The 25,549-nt window shown below is 33.7% G+C and overlaps 1 protein-coding gene across 2 annotated transcripts in view; it reads right to left on the bottom strand.

Annotated features, from left to right (window-relative positions):
* Nucleotides 1-13,418: 13,418 nt before the first annotated feature.
* Nucleotides 13,419-25,549, bottom strand: part of LOC126978770 (uncharacterized) — a 39,833-nt gene continuing 27,702 nt past the window's right edge. Inside the window, exons 1-4 of one of the 2 annotated variants that reach the window (XM_050827829.1) lie at nucleotides 23,328-23,477; nucleotides 22,818-22,897; nucleotides 16,498-16,684; nucleotides 13,419-13,633 (exon numbers count right to left, since the gene is read on the bottom strand). In XM_050827829.1, the coding sequence (XP_050683786.1) occupies nucleotides 13,581-13,633; nucleotides 16,498-16,684; nucleotides 22,818-22,889 (312 nt within the window). In that variant the 5' untranslated portion in view covers nucleotides 22,890-22,897; nucleotides 23,328-23,477 and the 3' untranslated portion in view covers nucleotides 13,419-13,580. Of the gene's footprint in view, nucleotides 13,634-16,497; nucleotides 16,685-22,817; nucleotides 22,898-23,327; nucleotides 23,478-25,549 lie in introns of those variants that run through there. The other variant, XM_050827830.1, reaches the window with a different exon arrangement.

Below are 25,549 nucleotides of genomic sequence, written 5' to 3'. Positions count from 1 at the left end.
CCAACTCGTGGTATATCCGCGAACATCTGTTCTAGGATCACTAGGATAGTACACCTTCAGGATTTCTAGATCAGGAGCCACAATAAAACAAACAACGCACAATCAACAAAGAAGTCTATTCTCCAACTGTCATGGACGATTGACATTTCTATAATTACTTTTTAATTCGTGGCGTATAGACAACCTAAACACATACATGACAGGTAGGTTAGGTTAAGTTAGAACATAAATACATATGAGCCCGGCCACAGGCCGGGCAGCAACCAATATCTATAGTAATATTTCAGAAAACAGAATCTATATGAGATTAGAGATTATAGGTATACCAATCTATTTGATGATACCACTCTTATTACAAGGTAATTCACCATTTTCAAGAAAATAACGAAAACAATTCTAACCTAAAACAGGTAAATCACGTAAATAAACACTACATGAGCGCTGATATCAAGGCGGGAGCCTAAAAACTGTCATAAAATCAGGGGTGGGACAGTCGCCTTAAAGTGACGTTTTCAGAAAACTGTAGTGCCATCTGTTAGTTGGCCCCAAAATTAAAGCTTTTTCAGCTGTCACTCGTTTTGAAACCTGCCCACTGGTCATAAAATGGCGATTAGCGGCTACTTCTAGCGTTTGCGCATGTATGTAGCTCTCGTGTTCCATTTTGCATATTTTTGATATTGAAATCGAAGTGTAAGTGCGTCGAGTCGAGCCTTGTGTTCCTCCGCCTTGCTGTTGCGAATTCACTCCAAAAATCTCCTTATTCTGTGAATTTCTACTTTTTGTGATAGAGACACTTTTGTTTGTGGAATTTATGAACTTTGGTGAAATTCGACGTTGTGCTTTCGGTTGTGCGCTCCGTGGTAAGTAAATTATTCTCTTCAATCTTAATAGTATAGTTTAATGACTAATCTAGTGATAAATAAAGTATCATATAAGGTTGGTTCTACTCTCAGGTTCTACTACCGGTCCGTAGATTGAATTTGCCATCATGGTTAAAACTATTATAAACATACCGATTTTCTGTATCTTGCCCCAAAGATTAAACTCCAATCCCTCAAATCACCTTTTGTCAGACTTCAGACTCCCCCTGAATTATATGGTTTAACACACATAATAATAATTGACAGCTGTGCTGGCTTCTGACACCATTTATATCAAGAGAAAAGTCAATATACAGGGTGCGGCAGAAAGAACTCCCCGATTTTAAAGCTGCGCTGCTACGAGTGGGAATGATGCAGAGTGGTGGGGGTAGTGTTATTCGACTGCTGTGTACGTGCCATTGTCAGTGCTAGCCATGGCTGGGTCGGGTGCGCATCGTGCATTCGTTGTTGAAGAGTTCATTAAAAATGGCGGTTCGCCGATAGCTACGCAGCGATCGTTCCGCGTTCACTTTGCGCTTGTTCGGCATGACCCTGTTCCTGATAAAAAAAACGATTTACACATGGACTCAGAATTTTAGAGAAACAAGTTCTGCGTTAAAAAGAAAATCTCCTGGCCGTCCTCGCACTGCAACAGGGCCTGAAAATGTCGCGTTGGTGAGAGATTCAATTCAGCAGTCACCACGCCGCTCAGCGCGAAAACACGCTACGGCCCTACACTTGTCGGACCGCAGCGTTCGCAGAATTCTCCATCGAGATCTGAAGATGCGTCCATATAAGGTTGTGATGACTCAAGAATTTAGTAATAGAGACTTTGAAACCCGAACAAGATTGTGTCAAGACATTCTTACAAACGTGCGCCGCACAAATGTCATCCTTTTTTCGGACGAAGCCCATTTTCATCTGTCAGGTGCAGTAAATAAACAAAATTTTAAATATTGGTCTGATCATAACCCCCAAGAACTTCATGAACGTCCGCTTCATACCCCAAAAGTAACTGTTTGGTGTGCGGTTCATCAGGGTGGTGTGCTGGGTAAATATTTTTTTGAAGAAGACGGTGTAACAGTTACGGTTAACAGTTATCGTTATTGTGCAATGTTGGAAAACTTTCTTCGGCCAAAGTTGGACGATATTTTTAATGAACATGGAGCTGGCAATGTTTGGTTTCAGCAAGATGGCGCAACTTCGCACACATCTCGGCGATCTCTTGACACCCTGACAGAGACATGTTTCCTGGACACATTTTATCGCTACGAGGTGATATCGGGTGGCCTCCACGCTCACCAGATTTGACACCTTGCGTTTCTTCCTATGGGGATATCTCAAATCCAAAGTGTTTCAGAATCGCCCCAGAACCATAGATGCTCTAAAGGAAGCAATAACAAACGAGGTTGCTGCCATTCCGCCCGAAATGACTCCCCGAGTAATGGACACATTCCGAGAGAGACTTAATGAATGCATCAACAACGAAGGTCGGCATTTAAGTAATGTATTGTTTAAAACCCGTACCCGACGGCTTTAATTTAATGTAAATATAGAAATGTAAATGGCATTTTGTACACTTTATTTTAATAAAATGTATTTTTTTGTATCTAATAAGGTTTTGTTTTTATTGCCTTCTAAAATAGGGGAGTTCTTTCTGCCGCACCCTGTATGAGTCCAAAATCTAATACTAGCCCAATGGTCATAACACTAGGTTATCACAATTTGTCTGATGGCTTTAATAGTCACTCAATTTATTTAATAATGTTATTTATTATTTTCAGAGATTCCAATGCATCATTTCCCAGATGCTGTCAAATTTCCTGAGCAGTTTAAAACTTGGTGGTCAGTCTTGTTGGTGGAAACCCTGAAAATATCTGATTTTGAATATTATAAGAAGAAGAGAATTTGTGATATACACTTTTCTGACAGACACAGAAATCGTAATCAACGGCTAAGCACATTGGCAGTTCCGATGCTTCATCTGCCTGGTAAGTCCCCTAATTTAACACATTTTGAGATAATATTCGATTCTATTCCCTATTCTGTCAGATTTAGTCACACCACTAAGAATCTTTGTTGAGTTGATGGTTTTTTTGAAGGTATATTGTATCATTCTGGAAACACCTGATTTTCTTACACATTTGTGATTACAAAATTCAATGTTGCATTTCTAGTTGAAACTGGTTCATTATCAGTGTAAATCATTAAATTGATAAAACATAATCTTTACATATCCACATTAATTTTCAGGACAAGTTCAGAGTCAAGTAATCTTAGGACAAGCTTCATCCACATAACATTTACTGCCTACAATAATACAGCAAGACTTTTCAGGTAAATAATTTTTAAAACTTATTTACAAAATTTTATTCACTTTATTATATATTATGAATGTCAAATAAATACATTTTTTAAATTTATCACTACTATGAAAAAGCTTGAGATGAGAAGAAGTAGCAGATAACTCATTCCCATTCTTTTAAATGAAAATTGACCTATCGTGATATAATTTATACCAAAAGAGTATTGTAATTATTAATAAATGTGTGTGTCGTAAAGGTTACTATAACATAAATGACATTCTTAATGAGTTTTAGCAAGATTAACGAACAGCAATTCATTTATATATTATAGACTTTAAGACTGAATCTACTATACAATTTGTAAATGAAACATTCTTTCACAGATGTAATGGCTCCACAGCGCACAAAGATCAAGCATCTTCAAGCAGAAATATCGCGCTTGCAAAAAAAGGATAATCTTTCAAAGCAAGGTTAAAAGGTGCTGAAGATTTATCCAGCAGCAATGTATTTCAACATATTGGTATGAAATTTAAGAAACCAGCTCAATTATTTTTAAGTATGCAGTTGCAAGCATCAAAAAACCCATAAATGATAGAAATAAGAATGATTATATAATCTTTTATATAAAAGCATAATAATACAATAATAAAAAATGGTTATGTTATCCAAATCAAGAATTAGAAAATTGCTTCCAAGACATTCAAAATGTAATAACTGGGTTCTTAAAAACAGATATACCCAAAAAAAATATAAAAAGGCATATTATATTAATACAAGATGTGATGGTAGCATATTATATTATCCTTTTAACTGCACAACACATAAACAAAAGTTAAAACAATATTTTAATAACACAACTATAAATGTTATTTTGTATAGTTGGTGCAGATCGATCAATCGAATTTTGTCCGGAAAATTAACATATGTGGGTGAAGACGAAACAAAAACAGCTGTCCAACAACATTATAATAAACAAACATTATAAAATAAAAAATATTATACAAACATTGCTTTTTATTTCTCCCACCCAATTACCTCAATTACTCATACCAACACTACTAAATCCTATCCTTTATTTTCTATGTTGTGGCAAAATTAAATAACTAACTCTACGCGCACTTTCAACATGGTAAACAATTGCAATGCCTACATTAAAAAGTAGAGTTAGTTATTTAATTGCGTCACAACATTAAAAGTCAATTATATAATTTCGAGCTTATATATAGTTATTTTCGGGGCCAATATCTAGATGGCGCTAGTCTTCAAATAGACAGCTCATAATGCGTAGAGAGGGCTCTCTTTTACCTATATATTATTATACTCTTTGCATAAAATGATTTTGGTTTCTTCGTAAAATATTAGGACAGGCAAAGGGTTCAAGCCCATACAGCCAATAATTCTATGAAAAACAGTGAAATGAAATGTAAAAAAGTCTGTGACAGATTAAACTATCTACCAGCCATCAAATAATCAGGAATTCCCGTCCTCGACTAATCAAGAACCTCAACCGTCAAGCAGTCGTGATTATTTTGAAGCCAACACCAACCTATTAAATAATAGTAATATAAATAAGTATAGTTCTTTGAATTACAAATTAAATGTTTGCTTATGTGTTTTCGTAAAAATAACTAAAAAAATAAAAGTGGTTCCAGAGATATCGAGTATATCATGATGAGTGACTATGAGTATACACGTGGAAGTCACTTATATATATAGATTGAACTTCGGAAATGGATTGTCTTGATTCATACCACAAACTTTCAAGGATTGGCCTTAAGATTTGAATGGTCAGGGTGAATGCGACACCGATCGGAAATTAAAGAGTTGCGGGCTAACTCGACATGCAAAATGTTCATTAAGTAGTTGCTGCAGATCTCAAGAATTGCTATTATCATTGTTGGATTGATCTCTTGACATCGATCAAGTTATTTGTCCATGTTGCCCATGAAGTATAGTTGTAAAAATTTAAGCTGTGCATCTTCGAGAGGTGACAGTGATCCAATACGATGTTGAATCTGTCCTTATATCTACAATATCGAAAGCAAAACCCGTATTACTGATTTATAAACACTTTTTTTAGAATTAGTATACACAATACATAGGAATAAGTATAGTACGTATGTTATTCTTCTACTGTATTGTGTGTAAGTATGTAAATAAATAAATACCTTGACTGTCGGATTAAATCCTCGTTCTTAGATGTCTGCCCCAAATGAGGTCATTTGGAAAAAAACATTGTATTTTTGAGGGTTTTCTAGAACATGGAGCACAATTCTTGCGTTTCTCCGCAGAATACTCGCAAACAACGGCCATCGGCCCAATGCGAAAGCTAGTATGCAAGCAGTACTACAGGACAGTATAAGTACTGCAATCGTATCGAAACGCTGCTTGATCCAAATCAGTACTTCATAAATTTCTTCTTGTGCGTCGAAAATTATCTATAAGTAGTTGATCTCTGAGGTTTTACTGGCCGATTTCGTATTGCCAGCCGATCCGTTTTACGGGCTGCTACGCTTTGCTCTTGTGATTCATAGCACCACGTCAATCCACACTAACGCGGTTCTTTTCTTCAGTCCTTTCATTCGCAATGTTTCGAATCCTAGTTACATTACGTCTTTGTCAGGAATAATTTGATCGTCTTAGTCGTGATATTGTTAATGATAATATCGGAACAATAAGCTAATAGTCACTCGCACACTCGAAACAAACACACCAACTAGTCAACTTGAATAACATGACGTGCACTGTTAGTTGTATTTTATTACTCATGTAGCGTGAAACTAAGAAAAAACTTCATTGAATTCTTTCTATTCTCGAGATGTCATGAAAATGTCAATCCATACAAAATGTATCAGAAAATAATTCTTTTTTACAATAATATTTTTTCGTGATTTTTTCGATATTTTATTACTTATTATCCTATTCTGGACTAAGAGAAATCCAAAAAAACAAACAACAGAAAAATTGGTCAAGCCATTCTTACGATTTTTACGATTTAAGAACTTTATTTCTCAGAAGAATATTACAATATTCACTTATAGAGAAAATATATTCTAATTACTATATAATATAATATAATATGCGAGCCGTGAGAATATAACAATATCTAAAATATATCGATTATTTTTTTCTTCTTTAACTATAAACATTAACAGAGTAAGTAAAGTGGAAAAAAAAAACAGTAAACACACACTAGATGAAACACTTAAAAAGAAATAACTATACAAATTATAATCTAAAGAACATTCATAAATAAGTTACCTACACTACACTAATGAATATCAACTAAAGACACAATTCTGAATACAATAATACAAGAACTTTAGTGAATTACGCGATCGAGCGGCGCGATGCGCATGCGCAGACCGTCATTCGCAATTTGTAAATATTATAAAGCTTTGACTACACTGCAGCAACAATTATTCATCTACTTATTTTTAAACTGTAACAATTTTTTATTTATATTTTTAAATATTATATTTTTAAATGTTTTCTTTTAATATTTTTTTAAAAGTATTTAAGCTTTTGATTTCTTTAATGTCTTTGGGGAGGCTGTTGTAAAGTTTCGCCCCTTCAAACATGATATTCTTTTTTCCGTAATTAGTTCTAGGTGTTTTTATATAAATATTATTTGCTCGTCGAGTTATCCTTTTTTGTATTTGGAATGTTTTTGTAAATGTCACTTGGGAATGTATCTCTTTAGATAGAATTTTCCTAATAAGAACGCACGTTTTATACTTATAGAGTTGAGAAATATTCATGATTTCGGTATCTTGGTAAATTTTTGCGGATGGTGTTAAGAAATTATATCGGAACAGTGATTTAATAATTTTATTTTGTGCAATCTGTAGCGGTTGTAAATTAGTCTTTGACGCAGTTCCCCAAACTTCAATTAAATAATCTAAGTGAGACTTGACCATAGAATTATAAATAGTGAAGTGCACTTGCCTTGGGAAGCATCGTGCAATGCTACGTACTGCACCTGTAAGTGATGTTAACTTTTTACGGATATATTCTATATGCGGTTTCCATGTGAGTTTGCTATCAAGTATCAGACCGAGATATTTTTCTTTATTTATTTTGTTTATTATTTCACCATTGATGGTTAAGTTATTATGGCTTCCAATTTTTTTGTTTTTTGCTGTGAATAATATGTAGTTTGTTTTAGATGTATTTAAAGTAAGTAAATTACATTGTAGCCAGGTGTGTAGTAGATCCAAATCATGTTGTGCTTGTTCTATTATTGTTGTTATAGTATTTCCAAAGTAAAATAGACTTGTATCATCAGCATACAGCGTGATATCTCCATTTAGGCCGATTTTATGTATGTCATTTATATAGACTAGAAATAATAATGGGCCGAGAATAGAGCCCTGAGGAACGCCACATGTGATGAGTTGGGGTAAACTCTCAACTCTATTAATTTTAACTATTTGATATCGGTTTGTCAGATATGATTTGAACATTTTAAATGCAGAACCAGAAACACCAATGTTTTTTAATTTTGTTAGCATGATTTCGTGGCTTACTGTGTCAAATGCTTTTTTTAAGTCAATGAATATTCCTAATGATATTTTCTTTTGATCAATCCCAAGTTTAATTTTTGTTACTAAGTCAATTGTTGCTGCAAGAGTATTAGAATTACAACGAAATCCATATTGTTTTTTGAAAAGAAAATTTGTAGATGTAAGAAATCCATTGAGTCGATTATGTAATATTTTCTCAAATATTTTTGATAAGATAGGAAGCACAGATATTGGACGGTAATTACTGGGATCCATTTTATCACCGGACTTGTAAATAGGAATCACTTTTGCTATTTTAAGGGAATCTGGAAATTTCCCTTCATTTAAGCATCTATTGATGCAGTGAGTTAGTTTTTCAGCTATAACGTCTTTGACACATTTAATCACTTTTGTACTCATGCCATCTATGCCAGTGCTAGTGTTTGTATCAAGGTTGTCAATAATTTTGACTACTTCTTCTGTAGTGGCAGGATTCAGATAAGATAGTCTAATTTTATATTCTTGTGCATTGTTTAAGAAAATCATAGGTTCTTTACATTGTTTAGAGTTTAGAATTTTATTGGCAAGTTCAATGCCTATATTAGAGAAAAATAAATTAAAGCATTCACATATTTCTTTTGATTCATTGATTTGACCTGAAGATGTGTTTAATTTTAAAGGAATATATTTTTGAATCTTGTTATTAGCCAAACTATTTATCAGTTGCCACATTTTCATGGAGTTTTTCTCACACTTCTTAAAAGCTTTTAAATAATATTGACTTTTAGTTTGTTGAATATTTTTATGGACTAGACTCTTTTGCTGCACAAACTCTCTCTTAAGGTTCTCATCTTGTGGTGCTTGCTTTAGAGAATGCCACAGGAAATTCCTTTTGTTTATTGACTCGATCAGTTTTCTGTTGATCCAATCTTTGCTCAGGGGATTCATGACTTTGGTCTTTATTTGTTTGTTTTCAGTAATAGCTTGCAACAGGATGGTTTCCAATAAAGAATATTCATTACTTAAGTTGGTGGTGATATTGGTCTTAACAGTTTTGTATAAGTTAGTAAAATCAATTGCTTCGTACTTTGTCCGTGAAGGCCGCTCAGGTGTGATTCTTTTTACCTCTAAATATATCTGCTTATGATCTGACATAGAGCTTTCTATGAGAGCCATATGGAAGGTGTTTTCTTTAAGACTTGTACATACGTGATCTAGTATAGTCTTGGAAGTTTTCGTAATTCGGGTACTGTGCTCTTTATCTGTTTTGTTAAGTATCCTCAGGGCATTCTCTTTTAGGACATGCTTATACTCTTTGATCATTTTTTCTTTGCTGAGCAAGTCTAAATTAAAATCTCCGAATACAATGATACGTTTTTTTTTGGATAAATGGCTTGCGTATGTCTCTAGAAATTTTTGCACGTTTGATGCTGGTTGCTTATAAATAGCTCCTATGTCCATTGATAGTTTTTCTAGATGTATCCATAGGTAATGATTGCCATCTTCACACTGGCTATCCAAAAATTCATGTTTAAGATTTTTGTGGACATATATTGAAACTCCACCACCTCTTGACGATGTCCTGTAATTATAATGATGGGTGTAATTTGGTAGACTTAATCTTACTGCTTCATTCTCATCTTTAATCCATGTTTCTGTCAACACTATGATATGTACATTTGTTTTAAATGTTTCTATAATGCATCTTAACTCATCAAGTTTGCCGGGTTTCGCAATACTTCGAATATTAGCATAAAGAATCGATATTGATTTTGTTGTAGTTGTAATATCTTTATAGTTATTTGTTAGTTCATGTGTTATTTTAGTAGTACTGTTTAATGTATTTTCTCTATAATTTAGTTTTTTGCCTTCTGTTCTATTATTTTCGGGGACCCTTTAATATACTTTATAATCAGGTTTTCTTCGCCTTTTTCTTGTCTATTTTTCAATTCTAATACAAGGTTTTTCATTTCTTTCTGTTGTTGTATAGTCTGGTCAGAGTAAATTCGAACACCATCTATTTTAATATTATTTTTATTACGCAATATAGCTATTGCTGTTTCTGATGTGGAAAAACATATTTTTAAAGGGCGTGCTTTAGTGGCATTATATTTTCCAAGCCTCTGTACTCTGACAGCTTTTGGGCAACCTGGGTATATGGTTTTTGTGATTTTTTCTATCTCCCGCCTATCATTTTCACGTCTTTCTTCAACATTTTCAAAATTTTTCTCAGGAATGCCTACTATAACAACATTTTTTTTCCTTTCAATGCGTTCATTAAGTTCGTACATTAAGTTATCATAAGTAGCTTGCGATGGAAATGTAGACGTTGATGATAAGTTAGTATTCATTTTAAGCTGGGCGAGGTCATTTTGGAGAGATTTAATGCTCCCTTTATTTATTGTTACAGTGTCTGATAACGCTACAATCTGTTCCTTAATATTTTTATTCTCAGCCATTAGTAAGTCCATTGTAGTGTTTACTTCTTGTAGTTTTTCTTTCATGGAAGATATATTCTCACTTATAGTGTTTATGGTTTCAGCCTGGTTTCTGCTGGATTCCAATAGTAGTTCCATGATATCGTTTTTAAATTGATCAAGTTGGTATGTAAAATCACTTTCTGGTGTTTTCCTTTTTCGTGAGGAGACGCTGTCCGTGTCTGATTCCAATTCGCTAGCGTTCGAGAGATCTGGTTGGGAATTACTGCTCCTTCCAGCTGATATATTTTTTGTCTTAGTTGACTTTTTAGCAGGAGAACGGATGATGTTCATTTTTGTTATGTAATCTTAAAAGACAGATTGTAATAATATGTATCGTCGGTATGTACGCACCCTTATACTTCACCAAGAAAACAGGTTTCGACTTCGAGTCACGCGTGCGCAACACACAAAACTGAGTTAACACTTCGAGTAATTAAAAATGCACTGTTTGTGAATAGTAGTTAGGTTTAAAGTTGGAAATAAGTAAAAAATAAATCTATGACTATATCGTTAAACACGTCCGTCCGCTCCGCTTGTTCGGCTCGATTTGGCTCGATATTCTTGAGTTATAAATAGTGTAACTAACACGACTTTGTTTTATATATTATACTAGCTGACCCAGCAAACGTTGTATTGCCGATATTAAAATCGCGAAACAAAAGTAACTGTTGATCGTAGATGGGTGAAAATTTGAAGCTGTATGTATTTTTTAATGCTGACTCATAGTCAAACAAAATTAAAAACAAATGTCAAAAAAATTAAAAAAAAAAATCGTGTCACCGTGTCGTGACCATTGTGACCGTCGTGACATTTAGGGGGATGAAAAATAGATGTTGGCCGATTCTCAGACCTACTCAATATGCTCACAAAATTTCATGAGAATCGGTCAAGCCGTTTCGGAGGAGTACGGGAACGAACATTGTGACACGAGAATTTTATATATAAGATAGATAGATAATATAACTGATTAATATTCTAAGTACGTATTCAGACGTATAACGTTTCCCGCGTTTATTTGCAAGGCTGCCTGACATTCGGAAAACTTCAGAATTATCTTAAATAATTATCATTGTATTCACAGTGTTGTCCGCGATCTACTCGATACCTATATTCTTTTTTCAGTTTATTTGTAAATATTTTGCATTTTCTTGGTTTATTCAGAGATAATATGACAATTTTATTTTTAAGACCGTAATATGATATCATCCTTATTACTTTTATACACATTTTTATCTGATTGTCATAATTTCCATAATTGTTCATAAAATTTAACTGACGAAAAATAGACATCAACTGCTGTAAAATTATAGTTTTTCCAAATCCAAAACATGAATAATAAACAGTGAAATCTGTTGACAATATAGTCAACTAATTTAAGATATTGTTAAATATTGTGTTGATAGCAACTTAATATTGTATAGTTTAACAAACGTTGAGGTTACGGTAAAGATCTTAGAAACTTTAGTTTAGGTTTATTTTTTGTTCTTAGGGGCCAACCATAATATCCGTCACGCGAATTTCATGATTTTTTGACTCCTCCCCGTTCTTTGTCACAACTGGTCACAATTATGAGACCCCCCTTACTAGGTGTGATGTCACATTTTCTCCATTTAAATTCTTTTAAAACATTAAATCAAACAAAGACATGAAAATAAACAAATCATTACAAAATATACATATACATATTATATTTGCAAGTTTACTAGATACCTACGTACTACGAAGTTTAATTTAGTGTTAAATCTTAGATATAAAATATCATATCATCAAACAATTTGACGTCACAATATTCGGGAAGCCCACCCCGCCCCTTGTCAAAGAATATCACACTTCGTCAGGTAACAATGATGGGAGTGAAATATTTGGTAGAAGAAATTATTATATAGTAATTAATAAGGGACGTAACCTCTATCTCTTGGCGAACCCTTGATCCTCATTTAGAAACAAGTATTAAATAAGTTAAGTATATATCAAAATTAATCTGCAGTAATCTTTTAACATTAGTAACTTTTCGTTCAATTTGTACACTGCCTAAGAAAATACAGCATTTAGTACAATTCTCAATCATCAGCAAACAATACGCAAGCGTTTCGTATCGACGAAACAGCCGCAAATATACCAGGAGAACATGAATCCGTAGGAGATGCATCTTACTCGCTAATATCAAATTAAACAAACTGCAATATTGCAGACACACACAGTCACAATAAATACACACACGTCGCACAACTCGATATTCATTGTTCGAATATGATAAATTTACGTTTAATTTTAACGCCTCTTTATTACTATATTTTATGGAGTTCTGCAGTTCGCAGACAAATAACAACCAATCGCACCCGATTATCATAACTCCGTTGTCGGACACCTGAAATATTGACAGAGTGTATATTACCACTGAGTAAGGATGGAAGCTTATACTTACTTACTTATGCTTCCCACAAGATGGACCGATGATTTCGTCAAGGTCGCCGGAAGGAAGCCGTTGGATAAGGGCAGCGCAGGATCGATCGTCGTGGTAATCTTTGGAAGAGGCCTTCGTCCAGAAGTGAACGTCTTCCTGCTGATGATGAAAGGATGGATACTTACGTATAATACGTAGGTAAATATTACTCTCGTTCGTTTTATAAACGTATTGAAAAAGTAATCTTTCGTGTGTGAGTGCAACTCGCTTTTGACCTTATTTAGTTTGTCCAAGTCAATAGTTAATAATACTGTATGTGACTCTGTGTGTGTGTCCTAGAGGCTCTGTGTCACAAGGTAATCTTAACAAATCATAGTTTTCTCGTAATTTTTTATTATTTTTCAATTCCTTGGCAATTGAAAATTTTGGCTTCTAGTTTTATCCACAACATAGTTATAGGTGGTCGAAAATGGCCTGAACTGTTTCGAGAAAAGGAATATACCGTGCAGCTTATTTTGCTAAAAATGCTGCCTTAATAATGATTATACCTTAATGGCAAACTATTTCAATGTTAAATTATTTAATCAATATGATATTTATAGAAAAAGCGCCAGGGGGCTCACCTCTTAATGATCGATTTACAAAATTGAATAAATCATGTACGTTGGGAGTATTTTGTGTATCTCTTCAATGTAAATAAAAATACTGAACAGCGGCGAGTAATTCTTGTAAAACAAGGATTAATGACCCACCAACCAACATTTAAATGTAATTTCGCTACAATAATTATTTTCGCAGCTTCATATTTGTTTCTGAAGCTAACAATAGATTTTAGAAATTCTAGTCAAGTAAAAAAAAATATCAACAGGCTTACCAATATAATATTGAGAATAAAACATTGACAACTTTTGATGAAATCAGAGATTTAGTTATTACAATTAATAAAGAGTCACGGTTTTAAAATTTTTAATTGCAATCAATTTCAATTAATTCTAATGTCAGGTGGTGGGCTGGTCGTGGGTTGATCACTCGTGCTCGGCTTCAGCAGCCGCTTCTTCCGTCTCGTTTCCATTATTTCCTGCAATAAGAGTGTTCGTAATTAACAATATATCTATTGCACTGTATAAGATCCTCTATCTCGTGTTATCAACAGTGCCAGATAAATCAAAAGCCAGTGTCAGTTCTTGTCTCAACTCTCACCACCTCTCACTAGATACAGTACTGTCTCATGATGAGTGCATATCAGAAGTGCATATCAAGCTCGGCCGGGCTCCAGAAGCCACGCTGGGGCCGTCACTCTTCAACAGGTTCCCAAAAACTCATTAAAACATCTGGAAGTTGGAATATTCCGATACTAAAAGTCATTAAGTGAAAAATTAGAAAGAAATAAACATTTTAACAGTTGGCTCTCTATTTAATATTCTTGATAATATTATGTATGTACTTAGATACATAAGCGATTTGTTTCGAAACGGTGATGATTTAACACCACGAATAAAAATAAACGTGTTATTTTTAACTGCTTGGTCAAGTCGAATGAGTGAGTCTATTGTTGGGTGATGTATAGGTTTGCTTTTATATAACGATCCTGGAAAATGTACAAAACAAATGTTAAGAAGGATTGGTCTCCGCTGCGCTCCAACTAGATACCGCATGCGGAGTCGCAAAGTGCAGCAACTAATACTATGCCTGAATGGGCGTACTCGAGTCAGTCTCGATCAATGTGTGACGTTGACGTTACCACAAGTTCTGTTAAACTTTGCTGGAAAACAATAGAGAGGATGTGTAGCGGGGTCTCATCTGCACAATAGTGTAATAACACAATCTACACACTCTGTAATCTCTGAGGCGTAGGATTGATAGGTGTTTACTTAATCTGTAACCCCATTAGTGGTTAGAATGCGTTAGTTTTTCGTAATGAGCAAATTTATTATAAAATAACCTAGAGACGGTCCCTCCATTCCCAATCTGTGTTATCATCAAAATATCGTTATTAAGAAACATTTACCACACAAACGTTTTTATCAATTCGTTTACATTTCGACACCCATTTATAGGTTCTGGAAAAGGATATTCATCGCCCAACAAAAGACTTACATACTCGACTAAACCAACTAAACTATAACAAGTTTATGTTTGTTTTTGGTATTAGCAAATTAGCTAATGTGCATGTGAACATAGAAAACATTATCCAAAATTATTAATTACAAAAGTTAAAACGTTTATTTAAAATAAATACACTTAATGTTTCTTTAGGGCGAGGATTATAATCCGCTTATAACTATGATACCCATTTTTTTTGCAGCCTTTTATGATATTTGACAATATCAGCTTCACCATCAAAAATGCAGTCTTTGCAGCGGTTATCAATTAAAGTTTCTCTTGCCCTCACGGTAATAAATATCCAGGGTCAGACCGTATAAAGTGGACATGCTCGGTTTTTTAGGACGGTACTTGAAAAAAAAAAATGATAAAGTAATAGGACTCAGAGACACCAGGATTCGAACCGGGGTCTTCTGGATTCCGGATTGCCCGATGTCCCACCTGAGCTATTATAATCTTGTAGACTGTGCGTTCACCCATGTGTTCTATTTTTATTGTAACAGTTTAGATAAAACTATATATTTTGAAATTGAAACCTAGCTAGATCGATTAACCGCTTCCGAAAGCCCCTGTATAGATACTAAATTTCATTAAAATCATTGCAGCCGTTTTTAAAATTCAGATTATGTATAAGCAAATATTATTGTGTGTAAGAATTGATCGTTTAAAGGATCTTTAAGAATGTACAAAACTTGAACAAAAAAAAAACTAATAGGTCTTCTGGATTCGAACCGGGGTCTTCTACTTTCCTTATCGCCCAATTTCCCATCTGAGCTATTAGTCTTGTGTATATTGGCGAAAATTACCTTTGTATTCTAATGTTATTGCAGCTGTTTCTCATTAAAACATGGATTTTTTTTAAGTTGAAACCTAGCTAGATCGATTTATCGCCCCCGAAATCCCCTGTACACAAAATTTTATGAAAATCGTTGGAGCCGTTTCGAAGATTCAGATTATATATATACATATATATAAGAATAGCTCGTTTAAAGATATAAGATAAGATAATATTGATAAAAGTTTTACCCTCAATAATTCGTTAAACTAAATAATTTAATTCAACACTATGTAAATTTAATTATTTATTAGACTGTATAATATTAATACATATGTATCATATATCCAGCCGTTTCACGGTCCGGAAAATTCCATGGAAAAGTATTTTGAAAATTAGTATTGTGGTATAAGTTCCTTAACCTATATTCACTAATTAGAGAGACTTATTGATATTGCAAAAAAAATATTTATTATTTAATCATGAAGTTGTAAGCATTTAATCAGTGTCAGTACATTTATGAAAATTTAATATACGTTCACAAAAATCGTCACCTTTTTGCTCTTAATAGTGATTTTCATTATTATAACACTAGAAATAAGGGATTGCTTGTAACTAATTCTAGTAGGCTTCATAAGATACATAATAGGTTTAAGGGTAAATGTATACACTTCTATAATAAAGTCCCAGCCACTGTTCAGGCATTATCTATAAATAAATTTAAATGTTTTATAAAAACATGGCTCTGTCGTAAATCCTATTACTCCACTGCTGAATATCTAAATGATCGGACAGCCTGGGACTAGATTGTGATTATTTTATAGCGATAGAAATGACTGTACAATATCATATATTTTTATTTAAAAGAGCGCAAAAAAGAATGCTGGGAGAGATTCTTGCGCCGCTTCTTCTCTCTCAGAGCGCCATTTGTTTCTGAAGCGGTAGTAGTATCTAGTGGTTATTAGAAATGACTTCAAAAAGAATTCTAAAGGAATCAATTTTGAGAAAATTAATGCCTTTTATGCCTTTTAGTGGCAGTTTGCTGTACTACGTGTGTCTCTCACCGGCGCACGCCATTCCGTGACCCAAGTCTGTGTTTTTTTTGGACGTCTGTTTCATGGGCTGCTGGGCTGCACCGGTCGCGGCCACCTCGTTGAGCTTCCGCTGGCAGGACGGGCAGTGCCAGTCACCGACCGCGGGCTTCTGGCACAAGGTCGGGTACCAATCGTGACACTTGGCACACTCCAATATCTGTGTACAACCAAATAGACCAGCTAATGGTGAAAACTAATTTGTACAAGAAACTCAACGGTCATTATTTTCAATCAAATAAATTATTTTAGAATGGCTGTATTATACATAACAATAAAACAAATTAATTTGTAAGGTGCTGATGAACTAATTTCTTAAAGTAACCTTTAAGAAAATTGAAAAAAAAAAGTATAACACAGGTACTCATACTAAAATTGAAAAATAGAACAAACTTATCACGTCAAGAGGTGAAATGAAACGAAATAGTCGTAAGTATATTATGTTCAAGATTAAATAAACCTTTTACAAACCTGGCTATATTGTTTAATTAGAACTGTAAATATAAAGAAAAACAATGTTAATAAAATTTGTATTAAAATACACAAAATCTTCAAATTAAAATTAAAATTTATTTAGAATAGTATTCTCTCTTTGTGCAATCAACTGTATAAATCAAAGATGTTATTTATAGAATTTTTTAACAAAATAAAGTTATCAATATAGTATAAAAAGAACTATTATCTTTTTACTCGAATCTCTACAAATTTCATTATATAGAATAATCGTCAACACTATATCATTAAATATATTTTAGCAGATTATATTATACTACTGCTGACCCGGCAAACGTTGTTTTGCCATATAATTTATTTTTAGTGTTCAACGGATTTTTCTCCGACACACATTCACAAAAATTTGAATTTCTATTGGTAACAGGATTTTCAAAATACACGCGTACACCTTCCTTAAAGGCCGGCAATGCTCCTGTGATTCCTCTGATGTTGCAAGAGAATGTGGGCGGCGGTGATCACTTAACAGAAGATACGCTCTGTACGCTAAAATACGCTCTTTAGTCCTCCTTTCCCATAAAAAAGATAACCCTGTAGAAAATTGTGATAATGATTTTAAATGAAAGAAAGTATTTTCTTGTTTCGTCAATTCGTTATATTATTTTGCGATTCGGGATGGAGGCAAATCAAACAAATTAAAAATCTTGAAAATCAGACCAGCCGTTCTCCAGATGTAAGTGTTCGAACAACTATATTGTGTAATGTATGTTACTAAATAATTTGTACTAAGCATTTTTATGATGATTTCACCAATAGGTATTATAAACGCTATATTTTGTAAGAATAGATAGGTACGGATGTATGCATATGATGGTTGATGGTAATGAAAAAGTTATAGGTAGTTACTGCAATATATTCCTATGTCCTCCTAAATTATGATAAACGATTTATTTCAGTCAGCATACACATGCAGATTTTGCGATTTAAAAACGCGTGAGCATGTCACGTAGAGTTGGCCATAGGAAAAACTTAGCATGTCCAAATGTACGCCTGCTTCTTTTAAGATTTGACCCTGCGATTTGTTGATAGTCATTGAAAATGCAAATTAATAGGAACTGCAGGCGTTTAAAATGAATAACCCCTCTACCAGAAGCCATCCGGTCGCCCGCAAACCCGTTCCACCGCCGGCCATCGGAGCGCACTACAATTTATCGTCATCGTCATAACTATCCAAATATTTATTGAAATAATGTAGTATAGACAGAGATATAAGTATGAAAGCCAGAAGGGAGGGCTGAGATTTTTACAGGTCCATACATCCAGACTTCCTCACATTCTTACAAACTTTCATATTTATAATATTAGCAGATACTTTTTTGGAAAGCCAGAAGGTAGGGCTGAGATTTTCGCATGTCCATACTTCCAGACATTCATACATTCATACAAACTCGTATTTATAATATGAGTAGATACTTCTTTGGAAAGCCGGAAGATAGGGATGAAATTTTCACAGGGTTCTAAGATTAAGTTTAGTATGTATCGATGTATGGGATGTCTATGGGATTTTTTATTTTTATAATACATGGGGCATACTAAAAGTTTTGCACTTTTAGCTAATCGGAACTATTTGCATTTCAAATGTTATATTTTTTGAAACGTTGCAACTTTCTTAGCAATAAAAAAAAACAATTGGCGGAAAATCATTTGTCAATTGTTTTGTATCACACATCAAAGTTCTACGTACTCAAAGCAAATGGAATTAAGTCGAAAAGAATTTAGAACGATGATTTTTATGATTTTAAAAGTTCTCTCTATCCGCAAGGCTGTGCCGCTCGTCTTCAAATTGCTTTTGGGAGAGAAGCACCTTGCTTGAGCACCGTGAGGCGATAGTTTGCTGAATTTAAGAGAGGTCGGACTTTACATGACGAATATCGTGAAGGGCAGCCTTCAACTGCCATCAACGAAATTAATGTGGCTACTGTTAAGCGGCTAATTGAAGAAAACCCGCTGATCACCTATGAGACAATTCGAGAACTATTGGGGATCGGTATGAGCCAAATTCAGGAAATTTTACACGAAGAATTGAAAGTTCGGAAACTTTGTTGTCGTTGGATCCTTCACGAATTGACAGCGGTGCAGGAGGGGGCTCGCGTGGCATGGTGCTCACAGATGCTAATGAAGTATGACCACGGAAATTCTAATGCTGTTTATGACATTGCCACAGGAGACGAAACGTGGATTTATTGTTTTATACCCGAAACAAAACAACAATCTTGTAAATGGGTGTTTGAAAATGAGAACAGGCCAACAAAAGTGAGGCAGGCGAGAAACGTGGGTAAAAAAATTATCGCTTTTTTTTTCTCAGTTGCGGGTCCCATCTGCACAATTCCACTTGAAGATCAAAAGAGTGTTAATGCTAAGTGATATTCTACCATTTGTTTACCCAGCGTGTTAAAAAAAGTCTGCGAAAGACGACGAAAAAGCCGTGTTCTCCTACATCATGATAACGCTTCTTCACACAGGGCCAACAAAACTAATTCATTTTTAGCATTCGAAAAAGTACAACTCTTCACCCATACTGCACATAGCCCCGACCTAGCACCCTGTGATTTCTGTATTTTCCCCAAAATCAAAGATTTGATGAGGGGTTTCACTTTTACCAATTCCGAAGAGACAGTGATAGCGTTCAATCAGCACGTAGAAAACATGCATTCAGATCTGTGGTCCTCCTGTTTAAAAAAAATGATTCGATCGCATGAAAAAATGTTTAAAGTGTAAAGGAGAGTATTTTGAAAAGCAATAAACTTAATATTTTGATTATAACATGTTGTTTTTTTAAGTTACGCAAGTGTGACCTACGTATTTACACATTGTTTTAACGGCAATATAAGTTATCAACAAAATTAGGTGAATAAGTTGTTGTGTACTAAGCTATATAAGACACTATAGCATTTTATTATTCCTACGGGAACTTGTTAGTTTTCCAGAATGAAAGGTATCCAAGATGTTAACCGGCAATCTAATTATCAACATGCCAAATTTTATTAAATTAGGTGCATAATTTGCTATGTACTAAGCTGTATAAGAAAGTATATCTTTTTAACTAACACACGGGAACTCTTTAATTTTCTGGGATGAAGAGTATTTAAAGTGTTGACCGGCACTTTAAGGTATCAACATCATAAATTTTACTAAATTAGGTGCATAAGTTGTTGTGAACTACGCAATATAAGTAAGTAGAGGTTTTCATCTTTCCCACGAGAACTCTTTAATTTTCTTGCATGAAAAGTATCTAAGATGTTAACCGGCAATATAAGGTATCAACATGCCAAATTTTTTTAAATTATGTGCAAGCGTTGTTGTGTACTACGCTATTTAAGTAAGATGAGGTTTTTAACTGTCCCACGGGAACTCTTTAATTTTCCGGAATGAAAAGTATCTAAGATTTTGACCGGGGATGTAAGGTGTCATCATGCAAAATTTCAATTAAATCGGTCCAATAGTTTCAGAGATTACCCCGTATAAACAGACACATAGACAAACTGACAGAGAAACAAAAAATTCCAAAAAAATCGGAACTTGTTCTATTTCTCTTTTTACATCCCCCTGACTCGATTTTAATAATTTTTTTTGATCATAACAGAAATTTGATCTGTACAGATTTATTATAAGTAATAGATAAAGGAGTGCACTAAGGTAAAAAAACTAGTTAAGTTTGTAGAGCTTAATATTAAACTTTAATTAAATAAATTCTTCAGATTATATTTATCCGAAAGATTAATTGTTATAACCTTCTGTTTACTTAATAAGTATAAATAATTCTCATATTTGCCTTTTATTTATACTCATAAAATACTGTCATTTATATTCCGAACGTTAAAAAAATATCAAATTGTTAATTAATTATCCAAATTATGAAATTTATGAAATTACTTAAGCATTAAAGTTTTAAATGTTCACGTATGAAAAAATAAAATCCAAAACAACTAAGTACAATAAATTAAATCGGAAATTTCCTAGGCAAAATTTCGCTGTATATTAACTGGATCAGCTCCCTGCTGCATCCACTTCCGGCACCTGCATCTTCCGGCACCCTGCTTGGCACCATCACCACATCATAGGCATCATCACCCTCAGCAGCAGCACAGCAAACGCCAACAAAAAACTCTTCTCACTATTATTTCAAATTTTTATTTGGAAACTCTTCTTAATTTTATATTACTTTTAATTTTGGTTTGAAATTAAGTATATTGTGAAGAATTAATTTTAAACTTTATTTAATTATTATACATGTATTAATATGTATTTTTATACGACATGCAGCACTGGCAGGGTCGCCATGCGATGTTGGAAGTTGGGGTATTGAAATGATTATTAGTCTGAGTCCTTTATTACGCTATGCAACTACTTATATACTAGTTGGAGAGATGAGTGTGTTCATAGATGTATAAAGGTGATGATGCACACAGTACAGCTTATGCTAAATTTCATTAAAATTATTGGAGCCGTTTTCGACAGTCAGATTATGTATAAGCAAATATTATTATGTGTAAGAATTGCTCGTTTAAAGGTATAATAATAGTATTGATAGAAGTTTTAAACAATTAACTGACTCACCCAATTCATACGAAGGAAATCAATAAATATAATAAACAAAAAATAAATTAATTAACGCAAACATTAATATAATTGAACATTAATTAAAAAACCTAACGCCAGCAAAACGACTTAAATGGTATGTACAACAATTTTTACAACATTTATTACATAATAAACACTGGGTGAGAGCAGACAATCAAACGAGGTCTACCTCGAATAGACTTCAAGCTCCCTCGCAAGCTGATAAAAATCCCTCGACCAAGGTTACGTAAAATAAATCATGTAATAACTGGTCATGGCCCTTTTAACAAGGATCTGTTTGATATAAATATCACCGACAGTCCACTGTGCAGAGCCGGCATGGAGGCAGAAGAGACGGCACACACATCATTCTAAACTGTAGAAGTATGGCCAGATACCAGGCCAAACACTTTTCCCAAGGTCATGGGTGACATCAGATGTTTGATAAACTACCTTGAGGGCTTGGGGTAGCAGATTAAGACGCCGACCATACCACGCAAAATCGCCTATTTTGCTGCTGTAATCGGCGAGTTGCGGATAGTAAGTAGCCCGCGATATAGGTTATATATAAGATAGTAACATTGCCATACATCTTTTCCTGAAAAGGTTTCCGCCAAACGAGTCTGACCGCATCCGACCTTGATACTACAAGATGCTTTTAAGAATGATGTTTTTATTTTATCGTTATAGAGTACATGTATGTAATTGTTTATCTCGTCAAGTGACTTCTCTCGCTCAGCCAGCACCCGCATTCCTTGCAGCGATGTCTCCAATAACAATAATATTGTCCAATTAAATATATCGCAACACGCATATCTTATCGTAGGTTTAACTAAGTATAAAATAAATTAAACAAACTATAATTTCAACCATAATCTCAAGTAACTCGTTCGGACAAGATTGTAAACGACTTATAAATATATTCCTGCGCAGTAGGTACATCGTCTAACCAATTTTCGCATTTAAAATAAAAAAACATAAAACACAACTGCAATCTTAAAAATATGTCACTATCATTTGTTTTTTGTTTCTTTACAAGAAATAGAAATAGTACTGTGTTATCGATAGCTTACAAACATAATATATATAATTTAAGCCATAAATACTACATAATATGTTATTATTAATTATCCGTAGTAATGAGATCATTTACGTATCATTTAGGTATCTTATAGGAGTAAACCTCCAATATAATAACATACATAATAAGATAATATACTCACAGAAAACCTAGGAGTTTCTCTATTTTCCCCTTCTCCTTGAGGACATCTCTTCAAACTATGAGTTGGTTCCATGTCTAAAACTAAATTTTAATTTTTAAATACTATTATTTAAGATACTTGCACTAATAATATTAGTATTTGTTAAGTATTACGGTTCTTATTAATATTGTATACTGAATCTGAATCCCAATTGCAGAATGATTTTCATTCATTTACCTTATATTACGCTAAATTGTACGAGAAATAATATGTGTCGTACATGTACTGACAAATAAACATTTTTTTTTTCAAAATGTAACCTTATTTTTGTTGCATTTATATTTCCTCAATAATACAAATATAATAATGATAAAAACAAAGGACAATACAATACTGTATTTAAATTGTTAGTAATGCTTATATAGCGTCTCAATTTTGACAAAAGATTTTACGCATTACCACAATTTTATTCTTGTTGACATTGAAAATAGTAAAGTTAGTGTAGTAAAAGAAAAGACATAGATTACTTACCGTATGTTTAAAAAAATTCCAAACACTAACAAAATGTGTTACAGATTTGCCGACAGCCTCCTGTTACGGCCAATTTATAAATAAAGTTAGCCTTGATCTTAAGTCTGAACAGACCTTCAAAAGCGCTAGCCACTACGCACTAGGTTCTGCGCTGCGATCCGAAAATCCGCGACGTTCGACTGAACTACACTCGAGTTTGACTTCAAAAGTCATGAGGTATGGAGCGGTAACAATACGGGAATTGTACTTAATTCTCTGACAATTCAAGTCAAATTCTACGATGTATTAATGTCCATAAGATAAATTTGCATTTTTATTGGAAGAACTGTAGATAAAGTCTTATTTAACGAAAAACGAAGTTCGATCGAAGTGTTGCGTGTTTCCTACTACGTGTCCATTCTTTCCGAAGTATCGTCCTGAACGAATATTGTTTGACATTTCTATTTTCTAAATCTACTCTAATTCATTTACGTTGCGAGCGAAAGTTTGAATCTCAAGCTCAGGCAGGTTGAAGGGCATGAAGTGCATAAGTACAACTGTTAGAAAGGACAAAGATAGAACTTTATTTTACTGGTTACTTTCTAACAGTAGTGGTATTCCAATATTTAGTGACATTTATAACAAGTTTCACAATATTTTTCCTTTTTTATTATTAGAAAAATAACAAAATTATTTTTTATTTTATTTTATTATAACAGGTAACTTACTTACAGCTAACAAAGGCTACTCAGAAATTTATATTAAAAGGTATAGTTTCATCATCGTATGTGGAGCCATTTGAAAAGATGTACCTACTAAGGAGGGTATTTATTAAGAAGAGGCGGATTTTCTAGTAAAAAAAACAAATATGTATGTAACTGATATTTACTTAAAACTTACTGATAGAATGAGTATATCGATTGCAAGGTGTGTTAGGAAGCACTTTAAAAGATAATTTATTAGCACCATAATTGAGAACTATTTTTAGTCGAAAAAAATAGACTTTAGAACTGACCTCTATTTTGAGCAAATCACGCACACTAACACAAAGTGTCATACAAATTGCGAGTGTAGGATGTAGCTTGTCACGCACACTTAACTAATATTCCTGGCCTGTTTTTATCGGTTGTCTAACAGCAAGAGGCTCTACCTAGACGTATAAAATATCAAATTAAGGACCATTATATTCACATCAAAACCGTCTGTAATGATATTTTGTATTCATCATTTCAAAACTTGGTGCATCAACGGATTTTTTTAATTTACTTATAAATAACAAACGGAAAGCGTTTACTTGTTTGAAATTTCTTAAAATATCACTGTTACATTGTTGTCAATATAACGACATTTCGCAAAATTTAAGCGCCTGTGGGTTTTTATGCGCAAACATACTCACAAACGTCTTTCTAATTGTATAGATAAGTATTCAAAACTAGTTTTATTTAAAGCAATTTAAAAAGTCCATATCAAACAATATAAAACACCAAAAATCATTAGTGTACAATGTACACAAAATACAAATTCGATAACTTTGGCGACATTTTAAATTATTTTTAATTTAATTTGTACATTAATATGGAAGATACATTTACCCTAAAACGATCGTCGTCCTACCTTATGCCCTAATCGCAATAAGATTACGCAAAGCACCACCTTTTTATCTCCATTTATAAGAAAACATTATTATTACAAAAGTATGTCACATTGCGTCTCAGTGATATAATCAAAGGATCAATAAACCGAGACTGTGTTATTCACATTGACAGTGACACGTCCAGTGGCCGACCCTCATATCTCTTACGGTCAAGGCTTCAGAATTCAATAATCTGGTGTCGCTTTAGTAGTTGTCGATACAATATACTATCGTTAGCGTATATTGTAAGTAAACGTCGAGATTATTTCATATCTCTAGCTAATGTTTACAAAAGACTGCTAAATACTGGTTATAGACTATATACTTATATAGAACTTACCACCTGACAGACATGCATGGTCATTTTTCATTTATCAATGTGTGCGATAGCCAATGGTTAATTAGTTTAATATTCAAAATACTAAGGAGCTAATTTCAAGCGTGGCTGAGTGTTTACGACTTGGCGATCAAAATCGGTTACAATAACAGTGGCTTCGCTTTCCTTTTCTGTCTTGCTGTATCGCCGTTAGAGATGTCGAGAGAGATTCAGAACGCTTTCTTCCTCTACGGCAGTATACTGTAGGTCATATGATTGGCTCATTATGCACCC

Source organism: Leptidea sinapis, chromosome Z (genome assembly GCF_905404315.1).
Source record: "Leptidea sinapis chromosome Z, ilLepSina1.1, whole genome shotgun sequence".
Lineage (NCBI taxonomy): Eukaryota > Metazoa > Arthropoda > Insecta > Lepidoptera > Pieridae > Leptidea > Leptidea sinapis.
The sequence above is the reverse complement of the archived record's forward strand: the minus strand, read 5'-3'. Positions and strand labels throughout refer to the sequence as shown.